The 19,013-nt window shown below is 41.1% G+C and overlaps 1 protein-coding gene across 1 annotated transcript; it reads right to left on the reverse strand.

Annotated features, from left to right (window-relative positions):
* Positions 1-5,844: 5,844 nt before the first annotated feature.
* On the reverse strand, positions 5,845-10,010 carry uncx4.1 (Unc4.1 homeobox (C. elegans)). Its single transcript, XM_030779046.1, has 3 exons — positions 9,755-10,010; positions 8,849-9,024; positions 5,845-6,879 (listed from the first exon to the last, which is right to left on the reverse strand). Exons 1-3 carry the CDS (start codon positions 10,008-10,010, stop codon positions 5,845-5,847), a joined length of 1,467 nt encoding a protein of 488 aa, XP_030634906.1.
* Between the last annotated feature and the right edge of the window lie 9,003 nt (positions 10,011-19,013).

Genomic DNA, 19,013 nt, shown 5'->3' on the forward strand with positions numbered 1-19,013 from the left:
GTTGGCAAAGGGAAAGTCAGCCCTGTGTGAGAGTTGGCACTACCACCTTGCCCTTCCCTGGCACTCCCTGGCACAGAGTAAAGACAGCCCAAGCTCGGACTGTGCCAATCTGCCACTTCTCCCCATGTCCGCTCTGCCAACATGTATCACACAACATCCACATGGATGCCCAGGTCACTGTCACCTGATTAATGCAATTAAAACCATTTAAATGATCTCATCATGTTATTGACTAGTTTTATAATCGCCTGAATAATAACTGACATCCACAACACATTTCTGTCAATTACAGTTTTTTAGACCACAGATAGATAGATAGACAGACAGACAGACAGACAGACAGACAGACAGACAGACTGTGAAAACTTATGTTGAATAGTTACATCCATTACAAACGAAACAATAAAGAGATTTTTTCACCCTCTGAAAAAAAACCCATCATTACATGGGTCAATGATACAAGTCCATTTGATCATATGTGTCTGTCTGTCTGTCTGTGTGTGTGTCTGTGTGTGTGTGTGTGTGTGTGTGTGTGACTGGGCGCATGTGTATGCTTGTTCACTTGGTTTGGTCATCTTGCTGTGAGTAATAGCTCTAAACTAAGGTAGAGTTTTAATGAAACACATTTGGTCAGGTGATAATGATAGAATGTTGTCAAACCCTTAGAAACATGGGTGTGAGATCCTGGCTAGCAACACACTGCTTACACACTCAGATGGAAAGAAAGAAAGAAAGAAAGAAAGAAAGAAAGAAAGAAAGAAAGAAAACTGAATAGCAAATGCAACGCTTTTAAAGAGCGCGAGGAGGCGGGGGGATGATGAAGGCACACGATGATGGCGTAGCTTACCAACTGAAGGTGCAAAAATAGGATCTTACATGCCGCCCTTAATAGAATTTGGGATAATCTTTTATCGCGACGAGACAACCATGGAATTTATTTAAAGCAAAATCATACCAGCTGAACATTTTGATATTACCCCGGTTTTAATAAATGTTTGCAATGCATTACATTTAGACTCTGTAATTCCATTTTTTACGATTTAACAGTTGTGCTTTATTCCATTAATTCTTGGCATGAACATATGACGTCCTTTATTAATAAACACTGAAAACACAAAAGAAGACAAAAAAAGGTAATGGGTAAGGGGCGCGCACAAAAAAAACACGCATATCTCTTTGTGGGTCCGTGTGCACGCGTACTTTGGCGGGCCGACGGGACTTTGACCGGTTTTTCAAAAATATCCGAATTTGCTGAATGACCAAACTTTGCGCAGATTGCTGATTGTAATGATGGGAAAACATGTGCAATTCCATTTGAGTGCACGTCGTCAGATGTATGCATTCCTACTGAATATTTCATAATGTACCCTAACAATTTCAGTTCAGAAGGTCTACTCTTAATACCGGTGTTTTAATTAATCTAATTTCTCGGTCAGCATTTAAAGAGAAACATGGTCGTTTACACTACTACAAATGTAGAATATACTTTTCAGTTCTGATATCTGAAATAGGCCTAGGTGTCCCATGTTTTTTTCTTAATTCTACGAAAACCTAAACTGTTTGAAAGAATAATTTCAGATCTTAAGCAATTCTGTCAAATATATATACCTCAAGTGTACCTCTGCTATTTCTTAACGTGTTTCAGTTTGCTGTTACATAAACATTTAAAAATAGTAATGCAGAAACGATTTAAATGTTTTGAATTACGTTATTCCTTATCAGTGGTTTCTTTTTTTTTTTTTTGGTCTAGCTGGTTGTTTTTGCTTCATGTGATTTATATCCAATTAAGCAATCAGGCTCAGTCGGGTGTGTGTGTATATGTGTGTGTATGAGAGAGAGAGAGAGAGAGAGAGAGAGAGAGAGAGAGAGAGAGGCCGACTGCGCTGTGATGTTGAATCGATATGACACCTTGGGATAGGGTAGCGCTCATTTTTCACACTCGTTTCTGGCTGTTGAAATAATCTCGTCTCATTAGACGGTCGTCCGACCGACCTAATTTCTCCTGACTGTCAGCGGCTTGTAGTACCGCAGGTCCCGAATCAATCACCTTGGAAACGACCAAACTTGCGCCCAAAACGTGCCTGATTTATCTGCCAAATTACCGAGGCCCGAAGACCAGGAAATAGCACACTAACCCCGAAGCACTATGCTTTATTGAAAACCTGTCTCGCACCCACTCTCAAATACTCACACCAATATTCGAACGCGTGTTGCACGCGCGCGCACACACACACATGCACACAGACACACACACACAAACATTGTCCCCTCATTAAAGGAAGATGAGTCTCTCTGAATACTCAGCTGAAGAAATTTGTCTTAATACTTCTGAAAGGACAGTCGACAACAGATTTCTTTGTGAGGGCAAGGCCTTGTTCCTTAGAAGAGATCTGAAAACATAAGTCAGAATGTTAATCATAGGTGAACCTAATTCCACCAATTTGAGGAAGGGAGTGACAGAGAGAGACACACATACAGACAGAGACAGAGAGAGAGAGAGAGAGAGAGAGAGAGAGAGAGTTGCCACCGAGGCTCTTCAAAATTACGTCGATAATTAATTGAGCAAATTTGTTTCTATTACATGAAAATAACACCTACTGAGGAACTCAATTAACATTAATTAAGCTTGATATCCTAATTTAAAAATGTGTGATGGGCAGCTGTCGTTTTGGGGTTCAAAACCTTTTTTTAGCCATATAAAGCTGTAGGAAGGGAAGGCCGGTGCCCAGTGTTTGTCTGCTCGACTTCGGGCGTCCAATCACTCCCAGGAGAATGAGATCCGCGATAAGAAGATGGAGGATACGGGAGGTGGCAAATTAGCTGCCTGAGCCGCACGTATTGGCGCATACTCTTCCCTTATTACCTCGAGTCCACAGCCCCCTCTCTTTCAGTATTCTGGGCATGGCTGCCCGCAGATTTGTCACGCGATGAAATGAATATATGGTGATCGGTTAAATTGAAAATCAGCGACCGGCTGTCAAGGCGAGGCAATATATCCATAATTAGCAAAAGAAATGGCCGAGTCCGATCGGATAATGGCGAAAAAACAATTTTCACTCCTCCCACGTCACTCAAATTGAAAATTTCTCTTTGCCTGAATTCATAGCGGGAACTGGATTCATGCGCACGTGATTCATATAGGCTACAGTACCACGGTGAGTGGGTTATCAGAAAGGGGACTGTCTGTAAGCGCAACGTTAGATCGATTGATAGTTTTCCCCTTGAATCACACACTCTGTCGCTCGCGGGGCCCCACGGGAATGTTAGGGGGCCAATTATGTAAATCAGTAACTTAGTAGCTTTGAGGACGCGAAAGTGCATCAACTTACAGCAGTTGCAATACATTATAAATCTGCATGCACAGACACCTAAACTTCGACCACTGTTAACATTTTACCATTTTGCTCTGTTGGAAGGCATTTAAACGTCGTCTAGGATTCCTCACAAAAAAACTGAACAGATGTTTAATGCATAATTAATAATAGTTCTTCGAAAAAACAGCAACAACAGCAGCAACAGCAACAACAACAACAACAACAATAATAATAATAATAATGATGATGATGATGATGATGATGATGATGATGATGATGATGATAATATTATTATGATTGTTATTATCATTATTATCATCATTATTATTATTATCATCATTATTATTATTATTATTATTAATAATAATAATAATAATAATAATAATAATAATAATAATAATAATAATAAATTTCGCAACATGTGATTTCACAAATCACAAATCCCCGAACAATTTCGAACAACTGAACGAATAATTTCGGGTTTGGATGCTTCCTTGGGCAGAAGTGATATCGTCTATAAATTGTGCCCCCCCTCCCCTCCACCAAGAAACAATCACACACATGTGAATGCACACACACACACACACACACACACAAATACACACACACATACACACACTCTCCCTCTTATTGGTTTAGCAGTAGGTATTTTTTTCATACAGACATGTTCTCTTCCCACACACCATTCCTCCTCCCCTATGCCATAACCTGCCCTTTCCATGTTTCCACCTTCTCTTCCTCTTCCACTATTCACTCCTCCTTCGTCCTCCCTCTTTTCTTCCTCCCTTCTCATTTTGTAGGGCTGCACCCCTCCCCCCTCCTCTCTGTAATTATTTTTCCTCTGTAAGCTAGCTCTCCTGCAGTGCAAATAGCAGTAGCTCGGTCTGAGAAATTATGTAAATATTATTAAAGCGGGCTTGCGCTCAGATTCATTTGAGGTAAAGCTCCAGCCTTTCCGATTATTTTCAATTTATTTGCAAATAAATGGGCACGATGACCAGGAGGGATCTGACTAGTGGATGAGCACCTTTGTGATGGAGAAGAACTTAAATGTGTGTGTGTGTGTGTGTGTGTGTGTGTGTGTGTGTGTGTAGTGGTGCTGGTAACTGCGTCAGAGGGGGAAAGTGATATTTAATTGGGACCATAAAAAGGGTTTCGCGAAGCCGGCACTTTTGCTGGGAGAAGTCGGCAGAACAAATGGCTTTAATAATTGTGATTTTCACTTTCTTGAGAACTGATGTGTATACTTTATAACCAACCTTTCATAATGCAGCCTGACATATCCAGGAGCTTTGTACACACGCACACACATCCATAACACACCACACAGATACACAAATACACACACACGCACGCACACACAATGCGCGCTGCTCTATCACCTTCATCTTTTTTTACTCCCACTCTCTGCCAGCCAAGTTCATTCACTAATATTTTCTTGGTGCAGATGTCCTCGCGCGCCCCTCGAGGACCCCCGCCCCAGTCTAACCCATTAGAACAAATGGGACTCTCTCTCACTTTTCCCCGCCTGGGGTTTGTGTGTGTGTGTGGGTGTGTGGGTGTGTGTGTGTGTGAGAGAGAGAGAGAGAGAGAGAGAGAGAACTCGCCTGTCCTATTACAGGGCGACACATGATCAATAGGCCGATAAGGCGGGAACATCAATGCACGCGACAGAACAATGAGGGATATCATCGAACATCTATCTTAATATAGCCGCCTACGCGCGCCCTGACAGGGCTTCCTCATGAAAATTCCGCCCCACGAATCACCCGGGCCTCGCTTCAATATGCGCACACACACACTCACACAGACGCTAGCAGCTGCCGAGGCTATTATTTCCCGTTTCAATCTGACTCGCCAGCCTTTCATGCTAATTCTATTATTGTAGGAAGTTTATATGATTTCATATCGCTGGAATCGGTAATGTATAATAACCCTTCAGGCCAAAAGGAAAAAATCGTATCCTCGTAGCCGCCACCGGGAAAATAATTACTTTCATATCAAAACTCCACAGGAGCTGACCGGGTCCTACCGCCCGCGGCGCAAGACCTCATTTCAACGGGAGACTTTAAATGAATGAATTTGTTAAAGCAATAAACACGAGCCCTCGGTACAAAGCAATAAACAAAACGTGGTAACTGGAAGGAGTGAAGATAGAGAGCGAAAGCATATGGCGTATGACTTAACCAATTCTCTTTAACAATATTTTTATTATTTATCAAAACGATACATATATAAATATTTTAATACTTTATAATTTATACAATGTTTGAGGATTCACGTTGTTATTCTCATATCCTGCTCACTGTTTGTCCACACCAAAGTCTTCAAATGGAATAAACGTTTAAGAACCTAAACAAAGCTAATAAAACACAGTTATCCGCCTGAATTAAGATAGTTCATTTGAAAAATATATGATCGGAATTTTTCTTCTTCCAAAAGAGTCTGTTATTAAAATGTGTCTGATCAGCTTTGGGAATGTTAATATCATCGTAGCTCCATTTATATTGGATTTGTTTATGTGTATTTTTCAATCCATGTCTACATCTTCTCCATCCGTGTTCATCTCGGCCGAACTGCCTGTCCTTGTGTCGGAACATTCGGATAGGTTCGGGGACGCGCTTCTGTTCTTGAGCGAATTCACATCTGATCCGACCACGTGTAAATCCTCCGTTTGTTTCAAATTAGCCCCTGAATAACTTCCCGTGGATTGAACTGGACTCGCTCTCGGCGTACGGACAGGAGAGTTTGGAGTTTCCCTAGTAGAATTCTCCTGTTCATTATCTGGTCGGCTGGTGGGGATACCGTTGCACATGTGGTTGCTTTTGATGTCATATCCCGAGTTTGAGTGAGAAAAGCTCTCTTTGTCTGGAATGTCTTTTCTGGAACATTTCTGTCCAGAATTGTGTGCTTCTGGGCCAGGTTTTAGAGCTGTCTGTGGCACTATGAAACCCAGCGGTTGCGTAATGGGATATAAAAGAAAGTGGCCTTTACCGATCAGCGGTCGTTGAGTCGATAATTGGGGAAAGTCCTGCATCGGCTTTCGTTTCGGGGTCGAGTCCGCCAGTAAACTTTCTACACTGAACGGGTTGAGTTTGTGTAGGGCTGAAGAGCGCGTAATGCCACTGGTGGTACAGCAGCCCTGGTAAGATTCTGTCGGTTCACCCGTTTCGTGACCCGGGCCTGTTCTCTGGCTATGGCTCGGTTTATGGTGGCGCGATGTTTGGTCGCAGTTAGGCACGGTTTGGTGTCGGTGTGGGTCAGACAGTGGCCCGGTGTGGTGTGGCTGTTCGCTGTCTGTGCTTTGCGATACCCCGCTGTCGCTGTCAGATCCTGGCGTGTGAAAAGCCTCCCCTGACATAGACTTGTTCTGTGATTTGAGAAGTTTGCGCTCTTGTTTTCGCTTCTTTTTCTCCAGGCGCTCTAGTTCTCGTCTAGCGATCTCCTCCGGGTCCATTGGCTCGCCGCTGCAAGTAGTCGGGTGGGAGTTGTGAGCCGGTCGCCCCGGACCTTTCTTTGTGTTCTCTTTTTTACGCCACTTCGCTCGACGGTTCTGGAACCACACCTACACAATAAAGGGTGAAATTTGTTTTAATTACATTTAAAGCAGACTAAATGGTGTCTCACAAAGAAGTTCAAGATCAATAATCCCCCCTGAACACATCATGCGATACAGCCGTGTTAAATAACATGAAAATATGACATATTTTTAGAAAAATCGCGAAGCTAAGTAATAGTCCACTGTTTAACCTTGAAAGAACGGAAGACATAGAACTTATGAATGATGGGCCTATTAAGCCATTCTCATGAATCCGAAGAAACGTAAAATTATCAGTTAATAGCAAAATTTAGAAAATGCCTTTCCCAAATCTTCTTTTTAAATATTCTAATAAAAATAGCGTCACGTAACCCGACAATGGGCAAGCAAAATATGTCCATCAGTGCATTTTTAATATTGAGGCGGTTTTGACCCGTCCGATTACGGGGTAATGGCAATGATACCCCAGGAGCTATAACTGCAGAACTAAACAACACAAGGCATTGGTATGAAAAAAGAAAAACTGTTTTGTTACATAGGCCTATCCAAAGGGATAGGCCTACATCTTACAGCCCAAGCCGCAGATGCGCTCGCTCTAATTGTCAATTGATTCAATGTAATGGCTCATTCTCTCAATTACGCCTGACTCGAGCGTGGCTAATTTTGGCCTGCATCCTACCCTGCTCAATTCCGCGCATATGAGCTAGAGAGCAGATTTGGTCAAGACGAGCCAAGAAGCAGGGCGCTCAAGCCTAGCACCAAAGCCCCTCGCGTGGCGACCGCCGTCTGTTCAGCGCTGATAACGTTGGAGTTAGCATCCAACAGCACGCTAAGTCGCATTTTAACATCAAGACACTGGCGGTGCACATAGTGACTGTAGTGTACGTGTAAAATGTTAATGGCGTTTAAATCTTTGCGCACGAAACTGCTGATAACACAGACTAATCTTTCTCTTTGAATACGAGTAATCTAGGTTATAACTAAGCTTCAAGCTCACTAACAAAACATCATCTCTGATTTGGTGTTGTGCAACCACACAAAAAAGCAAGGAAAAAAAAAGAATATGTTACATCTGTATATATCACCGTGTCTCATATTATATGTGCCTTGCTGAACAAAAAAAGAGCTTTCACCTTTTTTACGATTGTCCCAGGAGTTTGAACGCACAGATCAAAAATTCAAAAGCAAATACAATAAAGACAAATAGATGTCATTCACGTGTGTGTGTGTGTGTGTGTGTGTGTGAGAGAGAGAGAGAGAGAGAGAGAGAGGGCATGTTGTTTTCTAATGTATCCAATACTCGGTTAGGCTTGTTAGTTGTTAATTCACTATCTAACAGAAACAACACGCAGGATTTAATATTTGGTTTAACGGTATTTAATCAAACGGGATGATATTTCCTAATATATCAAACCAGAAACCTTACTAATGACCATTCTGTAAATTTCTAAATGAATGAATGAATCAAAAATCAAGTCAATGTTAATATTTTTCGTAGACTGTAAGGTTCTTGTGAAATATACTATTATAACAAGCGTAGTGTTGTATTTTACAGCAATTTCAAGATTGTTTTCAATGTGGTGACCATAACACGTAAGAATTCTACAAGGGGTTTATCCAGCTGTATCAGTAATCCATCTTCTTTTTTCTTTTCCCATTTTCCATAAAATTAAAATCTGTACACTTTGTACTATAGTAAATATTTTAATGCAAGTGTTAAATTAATCGCCCATTGTGAGATTAATTTGTTTACCAAAATAAATTATACAAAAAAAACTTTAAGCACCTGTTCATGGAGACATTATTAGCACGTTTGCATAAACGATGGGCTAGCAAGCTCCTCAAAAATATCGTAAAAAGCTACGCTCTTTCCAGAACTTTCTCAAACAGTACTCTTTTTACGTGGTATTTCTTCGCGAACTCCTCTGCAAAAAGGCGTTAAGAAGAAAGCGTTTGGAGTGTGCAATTAATGAAGATAAAGAGCCCATCTATTTACCTGGACTCGCGACTCCACGAGGTCGAGGCGCAGGGCTAAAGCTTCACGCATGAACACGTCTGGGTAGTGGCTCTCATTAAAAGCTTTCTCAAGCTCTTCTAACTGCCAGCCCGTAAAGTTTGTTCGAGTTCGTCTCCTTTTACAACCGGGGCTTTCCTTATCTGGGTCTCCAGTATCTGCGATTAGAGAGAGAGAGTGAGAACGTGCGCACAAACCGGTCACACACACGTAGCTGCGCTCACATTTGTTTAAATATGAGTTAAAATATGGAAATATACAACTGCATCATTCTTGGACATAAACAAAGGACATGTGCTATCATAAACGATGTCTCTCAAAATCTATAGGCTTCACAAATGATTGCTAGATGTCAGGTCGTCTTAGCATTAGACATGTTAAAAATGAAATATCTATTATTACTGACTTGTTATCTAAATATGACATTCAAAGCCACGAACTAGAATAAATTGATTTGAGAGGTCTATTTCAGCGACGATGAATTTAACGGTCCCATAATAAGCCATTTACACATGATTAATGTGACAGAAACGGCAATAAAATAAAACATTTTAATCACAATAATTAAAAAAGGACAGGGTATATGAACTTCAGAAAAAAATTTATATCCAGCTAGGCCTAGGTTACTGGAATAATACATGTGCATTTCTGCCCAACTACTCAAAGTCAGTTTTGAGATCCTGTCAATTTCCCGACTATTAACTCTGATTTTCCGAATGAAATATATACATTAAACGAATTTATCAACAAAAATTCCTGATAATAATATTTAAGAGAGTGATTTGTGTGTAATAGTTAGGACTATAGTTACTTTAATTTGTGAACTGTTCTCACGTTTTTTGTTTTAAGTCACTCGAATGTTTGTTTGTTTGTTTCCCATTTGCTTACCAGTGAGTTTGTACTGCTGATTGTCACCACATCCAGATGCGAGCAGTGGATTGGAATTGACCACAGAGGCCGAACAAGAACCGTTCAGTAATCCGTCAATGGAAAAGGGTACAGAGGCCGCGGTTTGCAGTTGGTGCCCAGATAGATCGTAGACGTGGTGGTGACCGAGGTGATACGGAAAGCCCACCCCAACCATTCCGCCCAGTGCGCCTTCAAACTGGCTATGGGGGTGCTCAAGCATCCGACTATCCATCATCTCATCTCCCTGGTCAGTGGTTCTTTCGCACGGAGCTGCCTTGATCGAACGAACCGATGAGGGAGCCCCGACCCCTCTCAGAGTGCGTAAGGCGGTGACGGAAAGGAGAGCGTGGACATGCCTAGCGCTCTCGAATAAGGAATAAGTGGAGCAAGGAGAGCGCACACGCTTTTTTCCTTCCTTACTTTGTCAACATCAACTCCCCCTTTTCCCAAATAATTAGCCCCCGCGCTGGGGAATTTGGGACCAATAAGAAACGTTAAACGTAGGTGACGTCAGAGGCGCGGCTTAAAAACGTTTTCCATATCGATTGCTAATTATACCTGACATCCACCTCAATAAACAATATAAGCGCTGTCACAACACGACAAGAGACATCACAACCAGACGCGGGGGAACAGTGGGAGGGGAGGGAGTTTTTGGTGAAACAGTCAATTGATTGATACCCAGTTAAATTCAAATAGCGTCAGAATCTCTTAATCTGTTCGTTTCATTCACTCTTCAAACAATAACAGCTCCCCCGTTAAGATGGCTGTAACCCACAGTGCACAGTGGAGATTTTCTCTTTTTCTGAGGAAACGTTTCACTCTCTCGGAATATTTAAAGTGATGTTTTCCAATTACGCCAAAACATCGCTCCCCAAAATCGTGTGATCCTATAACGGGCGATTCATCATCCGCCCTATCCAGCCTGTCAAGATGAATTTGAAACTACAAGCCTTTCCGCTGCACTCCCTAAAGACCTCCCTCCCTCCCTCCACCCCCCCGCCCCCTCTCTCTCTCTCTCTCTCCCTCTCCCTCTCCACACGCATACACGAGGAGAGAGTTTATAAAGGCAATGCACTGAATAACTGCCACTGTTGCGCACGCACCACGGATAGCTCTATGAAATGACATATTAACAATAATCATTACAGATCTTCTTAATTCTCAATGAACATTTCATCAGTGTAGAATTCCGAGCAAATAATTATAAGATAGTTAGCTAATTTATTATCACGAATGAATGAAAACGTAACTCTTCTGGAAAATTAAAGGTAATATATCGAGACTACCGGCATTAAATGAACGAAGGTTAACTGGGCTGATTAAAACCAAGGTAACTATGTTCTTCTGATGACTAATTGGAAAATGACCATGAAAACGCACAGAATGACTTGGTTATTTTAGACCAAGGACATTGATCCCAGGCTGGGGAACCATTATGTATCAAGGTCGATATACTTACTGATTTTAAATAAACAAGACAATTTTGAATCAACCACTTCTGTTACAAGGGACAAGGGGCATCACTAGTCAAACAGCCGTGTTGTGTCTGGAAAACGTATTTCCAGAAATCTTTACGAAATATACATTTTAGGCTGTAATTTGCACAGCTTGTCATATTGAAAAGAAAACACTGTTTTACACGCTTCATAATGGAAAGGCACAAGGTTTGAAACAGTCACTAAAATTGTCTCTTGATAATGGAACCCTATTAAAAGGCCTTCAGTTAAGAATCATGTGAGTAAACAACGTGTGCCCGATCAGCACAAAATAAAAAAAGTAATAAAAGATTAATAATCAGATATCCACTGTGTCCAGAGAGCAATTCCAGAAGTATGGTGGCCAGAAGGTGTCAGATTTATTCATAATTTAATTCCTCTTCCTCTATAAATACTAAATGTAAACGGAGTCCAGCGGGTCTACTTCCGCCCTAGGGCGATAACTGCCTCATTTTGTATTAAATTTCAAGAGAGAGAGAGAGAAAGAGAGAGAGAGAGCGAGAGAGAGAGAGAGAGAGAGAGCACTCCGCGTGTTCCCGAATATGGAATAGTAATCAATCTCGCCCGTGTATAAAGTAAGTACACGGGTTTTCTCCTTCCCCTACTCTCCTTCTCCATTACCGGGAATTAATTCGACTTTATTTATCCAATTTCTCTGGCTGCCAGAATGTTAATTTGAGTTGAAATTTCTCCCCGCTCGCTCGCTCACGCTGACCCCCGGTGGCACCCGGATTGGCGTGTTGTAATAACCTGAATCTTTCAACAGAGAGGCGCGATAATTGTTACCTTATTAGCATGCAAATTGTTTAATTAATATTATTATGAAGAAGCATATAATCCGTTCGTCACTTGACCCCGCGGTCCGCCAGGCTGGTCGCCTCTCTGCATTTCAATGCGTCCATTTCAAATCAGCGCTTTCAAAAGGCCTCTCTCCAGCACCGGCCTGCTTTCAAAGCTGGCTTCATGCGCGCTAACAGCGCTCTTTTGATGCTGCCTCCTTTTTGTATCTCACTCCTCTCCACTGCTCTTTTTTCCCAAACATTTCTTTACTCACGCACTCACAAAATTATGGAAATCGCTTCATTCTCTCTTTTATTTTTTTATTTCTCAACATCAAAATTCAATAATTGGCTCCTTGTCGTCTGCTTTTTGAAAGCTCGCGCTTGAAAGAGGCCCCCCTCTGTTTCTGAGCGTGCAGTTCCTCGCCAGACCTATGCGGCTCCCGGGAAGACAGCCCTTGACACAAGGCCCCTGCAAGGAGTCGCTAGACGCTCATCGTTTTAAATACGTTTTTCTCCGGCCGTGCGACAGAGTCAGACGCACTGGCTTTAATTAACTTGAAAATAGGACGCGCGCAAGGCGTATGCAGGGCCAAAGTTCGGCGCGCCTTGTCTCACTTTTATTACACTTCCGTTTCCCTTTTTTTATCTAGAACCGCGGACATGACTAGCGTCTCAATGTGGACCGAAAAAATGACTTTTTGGACATCCAACACAAGTAGCGACATTTAACATTTGAGTCAATGAGAGAAGAGTACTAGATCACAAATTGTGAACATTGATACACTAACAAACATATATACATACAGTATTGCGATGGCAGAAACCAGAGGTATTAGGCTATGTCATGCATACGAACTGCGCCAAAGTTGTATATGGGCACTTATCACGGCAACGTTATGGGCCATCCTTTTTTAGTGATTCACTTCTCACTGTTGCTCCATTTGTCGGGGAAACAACATAAGGACCATTTCATCATGTCTGAAAACTGAGAGAATAAAACAGAAATAATGGCCATCGTTGACTTTTAAAGCGGGCACTCATTAAGTTTCTTCCAAATTAATGCAGAGAGGTGACGTAAAATGACCTAAGAACAACTTTAAAGAAAGATATCTCCACCAGAGAGCAATATGCTCCAAAACGTAACGTAGAGGTCACACATAGCTAATGCTAATGCTCTAATGCTATTTTTATAACCTGCTTTTTAACCTTCTGTTGGCAGAATGGTCTTACTTTCCATGAGACAGTTTGCTTGACGGCTCTGAGCTAACACTGAACAAGTCTGAAATATGTGAGACACCTGTAGATGTCTTTGGAACAAATCTTAACTGCAATGCTGCACCATTCAGACCCTCAGGATATCTGTCGGCCAAAGCCAAGAGCATCAGTGTTTTAACAGTTTTAGTCATTGCACCTGTTGCCCAAACCTTTGTTGATTTCACTGAATACATAGTCATAGTGGAATTAAAAAGTACACAGTGTAAAATGAAGTCAGAAGATTGTCAATTTATCCAGACAGAATGTATGCACTGTTTTTTTTTCCACATTAGTTTGGAACTGTGGTCCAGCTTTAGTCCAGACTCTGGACTAATCAATAGTTTATAGGTGTGAAGACTTGATTGTCGTTTTCACAAGTTCAGTGATATTCTCTAAATGTATTCACTTTCAAAACTGTAAAATGAGGTAAAATGGTTTGATAGTCTCTCATCCAGCAGCCAAGCACAATTTTTCAGTTTAAGATGAAAATATAATTATATTTAATCCCACATTATCTTATTGTACTGTTTGATAATCTTTGTCATCTATCACCCTGTATCTGGATATTTCATCAACCTGCCAGGGCCAAAGCCAGGTAGCAATTTCCTGCCAGGCAGTATGTGATCATCAGCATTTTTTAAAACTTGCTTAGACTTTTATTCAAAAGAATGAGTTAATGAGAAAGTAGGGAATTGACATGTTTAAAAATCAGTTTTGCTTTGTTTTTTTTCATTTGTTTGTTTGGTTTTTTGTTCCTCAAATGGTCGTGTTACTCAATGTGCTCAATCAGAAATCCCAGTTATCAAGAGGCCTAAATTGAAACAATCATATTTTCAGAAAAAACAAACTGTACATTTATTTCTCTGACACCAGCTCAAGAGAAACTGATGCATATAATCAGCGCCTCTACTGTTTTGTCCAGTGAAGTCAGCCAGTTAGTAATATTTTTAAATTACTGTGGAGCAGAAACATATAATTTGGTAACCTCACCTAAAATGATCAAATGGTCACATTTCCAAATCAGCCATGAGACTAAATTAAACTTTTAACAGTTGTGTGCTGACTCCAATTTTAGCCCTCCAGTTAGTCAAGATCCCATAAGCATAGTGAAAATACATCAGGATGGGACTCCTGAAGTCATAATAATAAAAATAGTGTAGTTTGCTCGTTTCTCCCTGACACTAGCGCGGTTTGAAAGAACTGAATGAATTGTCTCCATCGGGATCTGTGTAAACGAAGGAAAGGATGTGAAAGGGCGAAGAATTAAAATTGGGCCAAGAGGTCATTTTTGCTTTTATTTTTTTGGGGGGGGGCTTTTTGTCCACTCTTATCTGTAGCTTATTTCTTAAAAGCTGATCAATTGCCCTCGGATTGTGCGATGAAAAAAAGAAACGACAGCCAAACGGTGTTTCCAGCCTCCGGTGCATTCAGGGTAGCCAAATTAAAATGGCCCTGCCGTTTAAAGGGTCGGTTCAAACTAGTCATATATATTCAGCCCCCGAGGTGCCTCTCTGACTGAAGGTGTCAATATCGGACGCGGCCAAATCTCCCGAGGTTTTCTTCCGTTATTAAATTTCATTAGAGAGTCAGCGAGCTGCACGGCAGGTGTTCAAATTAGCGGCTCACGGTAAACACACGCACGCGCGCGCGCACACACACATGCACACACACAAACACACATACACACACATACACTCAGTGCCACACAGCCACGTGGAACGTGGAATGTCAATATTACTTAAAAATACACAGTACAAAATCACATTTATTTTTAATTATCAAATTAATGGGTGGCTGTTGATGGTTTTAATTGCTTAATTAACTTCATGCGAGTTAAATTTTAACTAATCTAAATTGAGTTGCACATTAGTCGATTTACAGATAATTAGAGAGTGAGACATAAATTAATTGTTGGAGGTGATTTGATGTGCATGTGGCTCTTGATGTGGGTGCACTTACAGAATAAAGTTTTTTTTTCGCGCTTGTGTTTTATTCGGGCAAAATGTTTGATTTTTTGGAAGCAAAACTACTTGTAAAATTCTCTCTGATCCCACTCGGCTAATCCACGCAATTAAAACTTTCCCGCATACTAATTATCTGCGATTGTTCGGCTGTCAGCGGAGAAAGCGGAAGTGAAAGCGATTGATTTGGAGTTTTAAATCACTTCATTTTTTGATAGAAAGGAAAAAGTAATTCCCCTCAAATTACCTTATTCAATCCTGACAACCTATAATGCCCTTCAGAAATCTTACCCAAGCCTGCATTTATGAAGTAGAGGATAAATGGAATCCTAAATGAGAGAGAACCTTTTAATAATAATACCCCAAACTTCCATTAGAATAATAATTTCATTTCAATTAAAACTGACTTATCACCTTTTGCTAAAACGTGCTTAATATGCCGAATATTATCAATGCTTGGCGGGGCCCGAACTGGGGCTGTCTAATTGTAATCAGCGAATCGAAGGTGCTTGTCGCTTCCCGGTGCCTCGCGTTGGCATGCTAGGAAATGGAACTAATTTACTCGCGTCCCGCGGGAAATCCGTTGAACAGATTAACATTTTCAAAATATAGTAATGATATCATTTGAGGAATGGTGATGCCAATTTGTGCAATGCCTTTGTGTGAGCGTCATTTGCATATTTTTCACCGTCTACATTTCCCTTTAATCACATACCAACTGATGGGTAGGGTGTGTACATTTGTGTGTGTGTGTGTGTGTGTGTGTGTGTGAGAGAGAGAGAGAGAGAGAGAGAGAGAGACCCATACTCTGAATTGCTTGTTTCACTTCTGATAGTTCTCTTAGTTGCAAAGAAAAATATTCGTCCTACTTTAATCTCCGTGAATTAAAACATGCGAGACATCAGACCATATGGGCACATATTTCAATCATATGTCGTTAGCACAACGAAATAACAAAACTTCATCGCAAGCAGACGGATCTCCGAAAATATAGCTTTTGTTCAATCGCCTCCTAGTGACCAGTTGATGGAGTCTGTGTGCGCGAGTGTGTGAGAACGATGTAGTCGCAGCTTGCTGTCGTGTACAGTGCAAACTGTACACTAATCGAAACGCTGGTGCTAGTACTCAGAAGGTTAAGGATATTATTTTCACAACTACCAGTGTCCCATTCATGGTTGCTTATGATGACCAAATTAATATAATGTTTAAAAACTCTGTGATCATTTTAAACATAACAGATGTAAGGGCTTGTTTTCAGATGGTTTTAGAAACTCTCCCGAGGGATACAAAAATCGATATATTAACCCAAACAGAGGACGACACTTGTTCTTAGTGTTCTTAGTAAAAAGGCAGTTTTCACAAACTGGTTTGAGTTACTAAAAAGGGCGTGGCGTTGCTCTGCTCAAAGGGTTACTTATTTATTTGAATAAGAATTGGTCTATACTTGGCGCAACACTGATCACACAATAAACATTATACATAACACGCATTATTTTGGAGTGTAACAATAAAAATAATAGAAAAATCATGCGGTGAGCTATTCTCTGTTTTTCTTACGGGTAGCCTATAATGTTGTCTACACATTTCAAATGATCTTTTTTCTGTCGGTGTGGCATGAAAATAAATTAAACAGATACGCTAGTTTTTGGAGTTTGGAATTTGGAGTTTTATTTACTATTCCTTCTAAAAAGCTATGCTAAAATAAATATGTGCTCCGGTCAGTGAACTTGAAGTAGAGGTAACAGAAAGCGTTGGAGACTTGGAAAGTCCAGAGACTTGGAAAAGTGCGCCCAACTTCAAGAAGACACTTTGAAAAAGATTCTCTCTCTCTCTCTCTCTTTCTCTCTCACACACACACACACACACACACACACACACACACACACACACACAGACACACACACGCGTGCGCGCCATCATGTCATCGCGTAATTCTGCCTCGATATCAGTCACGTTCCTCTTTATGCGCACTGACCGCGACCACTTATGCAGGCCTTGAATAGTTAATATCTCTTTGTTATCCGCGCTGTTCTAATCCCCTGGTGGCTCGCAAGCTCACGTTGTTCTGATCTGGTACAAAGAAGGAGAGGAGGGAAAAAACGTCAACTATTATCTTCGGCCGGCGCCGCCATCTGCCGCACGCAGGAAACCCAACACCCCGGGGACTCGCCTGTATCCACATCGTAAACGAGCGAAGATGTTTTAATTAAAGCGAAGCAGGTTAACTCCACAGCTTAATGAATTGTCTGTGCTGCCCCGCTCATGTCGTCTGAAAATATGTGGATCTTCTCTTTCCACCCTCTAGACGCTAATTATCAAACCTGGCATTTCAGATATACTTTCGCTCCCAAAAAAACAGTTCTCGGAGAGCCACTTCAGGCTGGCGTTCACAACTGAAAATTTATTACAGACTGGACCGTTCCCATCTGAAATAAAGGCTTTTGGCGGTGTCGTGTAGAACCGCGTTCATGTCCACGGCCATAGAGACCTCATCTGTATTTATATTTGCTCACAGATATTAGGTTTAGTTCAGTGGTGTAAATAGGCCTAAGTCGGCTGTCTGGGACGTATGGTAACCTTTATGTTAAATTAAATTATGCCCTAGTTAATGGTATGTTTACAAGTGTACAATATATTCTGCTTCACGTACGTATTACTGGAGTACTGTACTCTCGACAGAAGCATTGACAAAGCAGTGACAAGGAGCAGAGAATGAAAAAATGCCGCAACCAGGCGATTACTTATCAATTAAACACATTATCGTGTTTATGGAAGCTGATGCTAATCAGCCTCATTAAATTTACTCAATTTGCGCTTAATTAAACTGAGCAGATCAGGGGATCGAAAGACAGATGTTGCAGCGCAGCCCACTGGCAGGAAAGGAAACAACGTTTCCTCATATTTCCCTATTTATAAATCATGTACATGTAATATATGTGACCTTCTTCATGAGTTTTGAAGAGCATTGAAGTGGACACGGTTTGAAAGATGAAATAAATACGATTTTAGAATATTTCTCTTACTATAATATTCAGTTGTGTAGCAAAATGCGTTATTTGGAGTATATTCTTTTAAATCTCATTTTTTGAATCAGTTTGGTAGATGTTCTGTGTATAGTCCTTGGAAACACCTCATTGGATAAACGATAAGGTTTCAGATTAGTGGCAGATTACAGTGATGGTTAAATGTCTTGAAAGTAAAGAGATTGTAATATCATCTAAAGCAGCGAAACGTGATTTCAGTTACTTCAAACTGTCCAAAATTTTTAGACGGTTTCCTTTATTGGTAACAATTGTTATGGGTGTTCTAATGCGTCCTTTGACTTTGAGGCACAGTTGTGCTCTTAAACTACTCTTTAATGAGCGAAATTGGCTGTCTCGCCTGTATCTGACTGGTTAATTAAAAACAGCTCATGTTTGGTCTAGTTAATAAAGGGCTAAATTATTCACTTCGGGGACAAAAGTCCCAGAGCGCTTTAAATCATCCTGGAGCTGCGATCTGCCTTACTTCCAGCTCTAACAGAACGTTGAGGGGCCCTGTCACTGGTCAGACACCCACTCTCCTCCTCCTTTCTCCCTCTCTCTCTCTCTCTCTCTCTCTCCCCATCTGTCCCTCTTTGTCCTCCCCTCAGACCGTGTGTGTTTTAGCTCATTGTCTTTCACACATTTATTGACACCTTTTTTAATTCAGCGCTTCTGTCGGTCTCCTCGAGCCGTGGGGCGCCAATCTCTTCCGCTCCATT

This window comes from Chanos chanos, chromosome 7 (assembly GCF_902362185.1).
Source record: "Chanos chanos chromosome 7, fChaCha1.1, whole genome shotgun sequence".
Classification (NCBI taxonomy): Eukaryota; Metazoa; Chordata; class Actinopteri; order Gonorynchiformes; family Chanidae; genus Chanos; species Chanos chanos.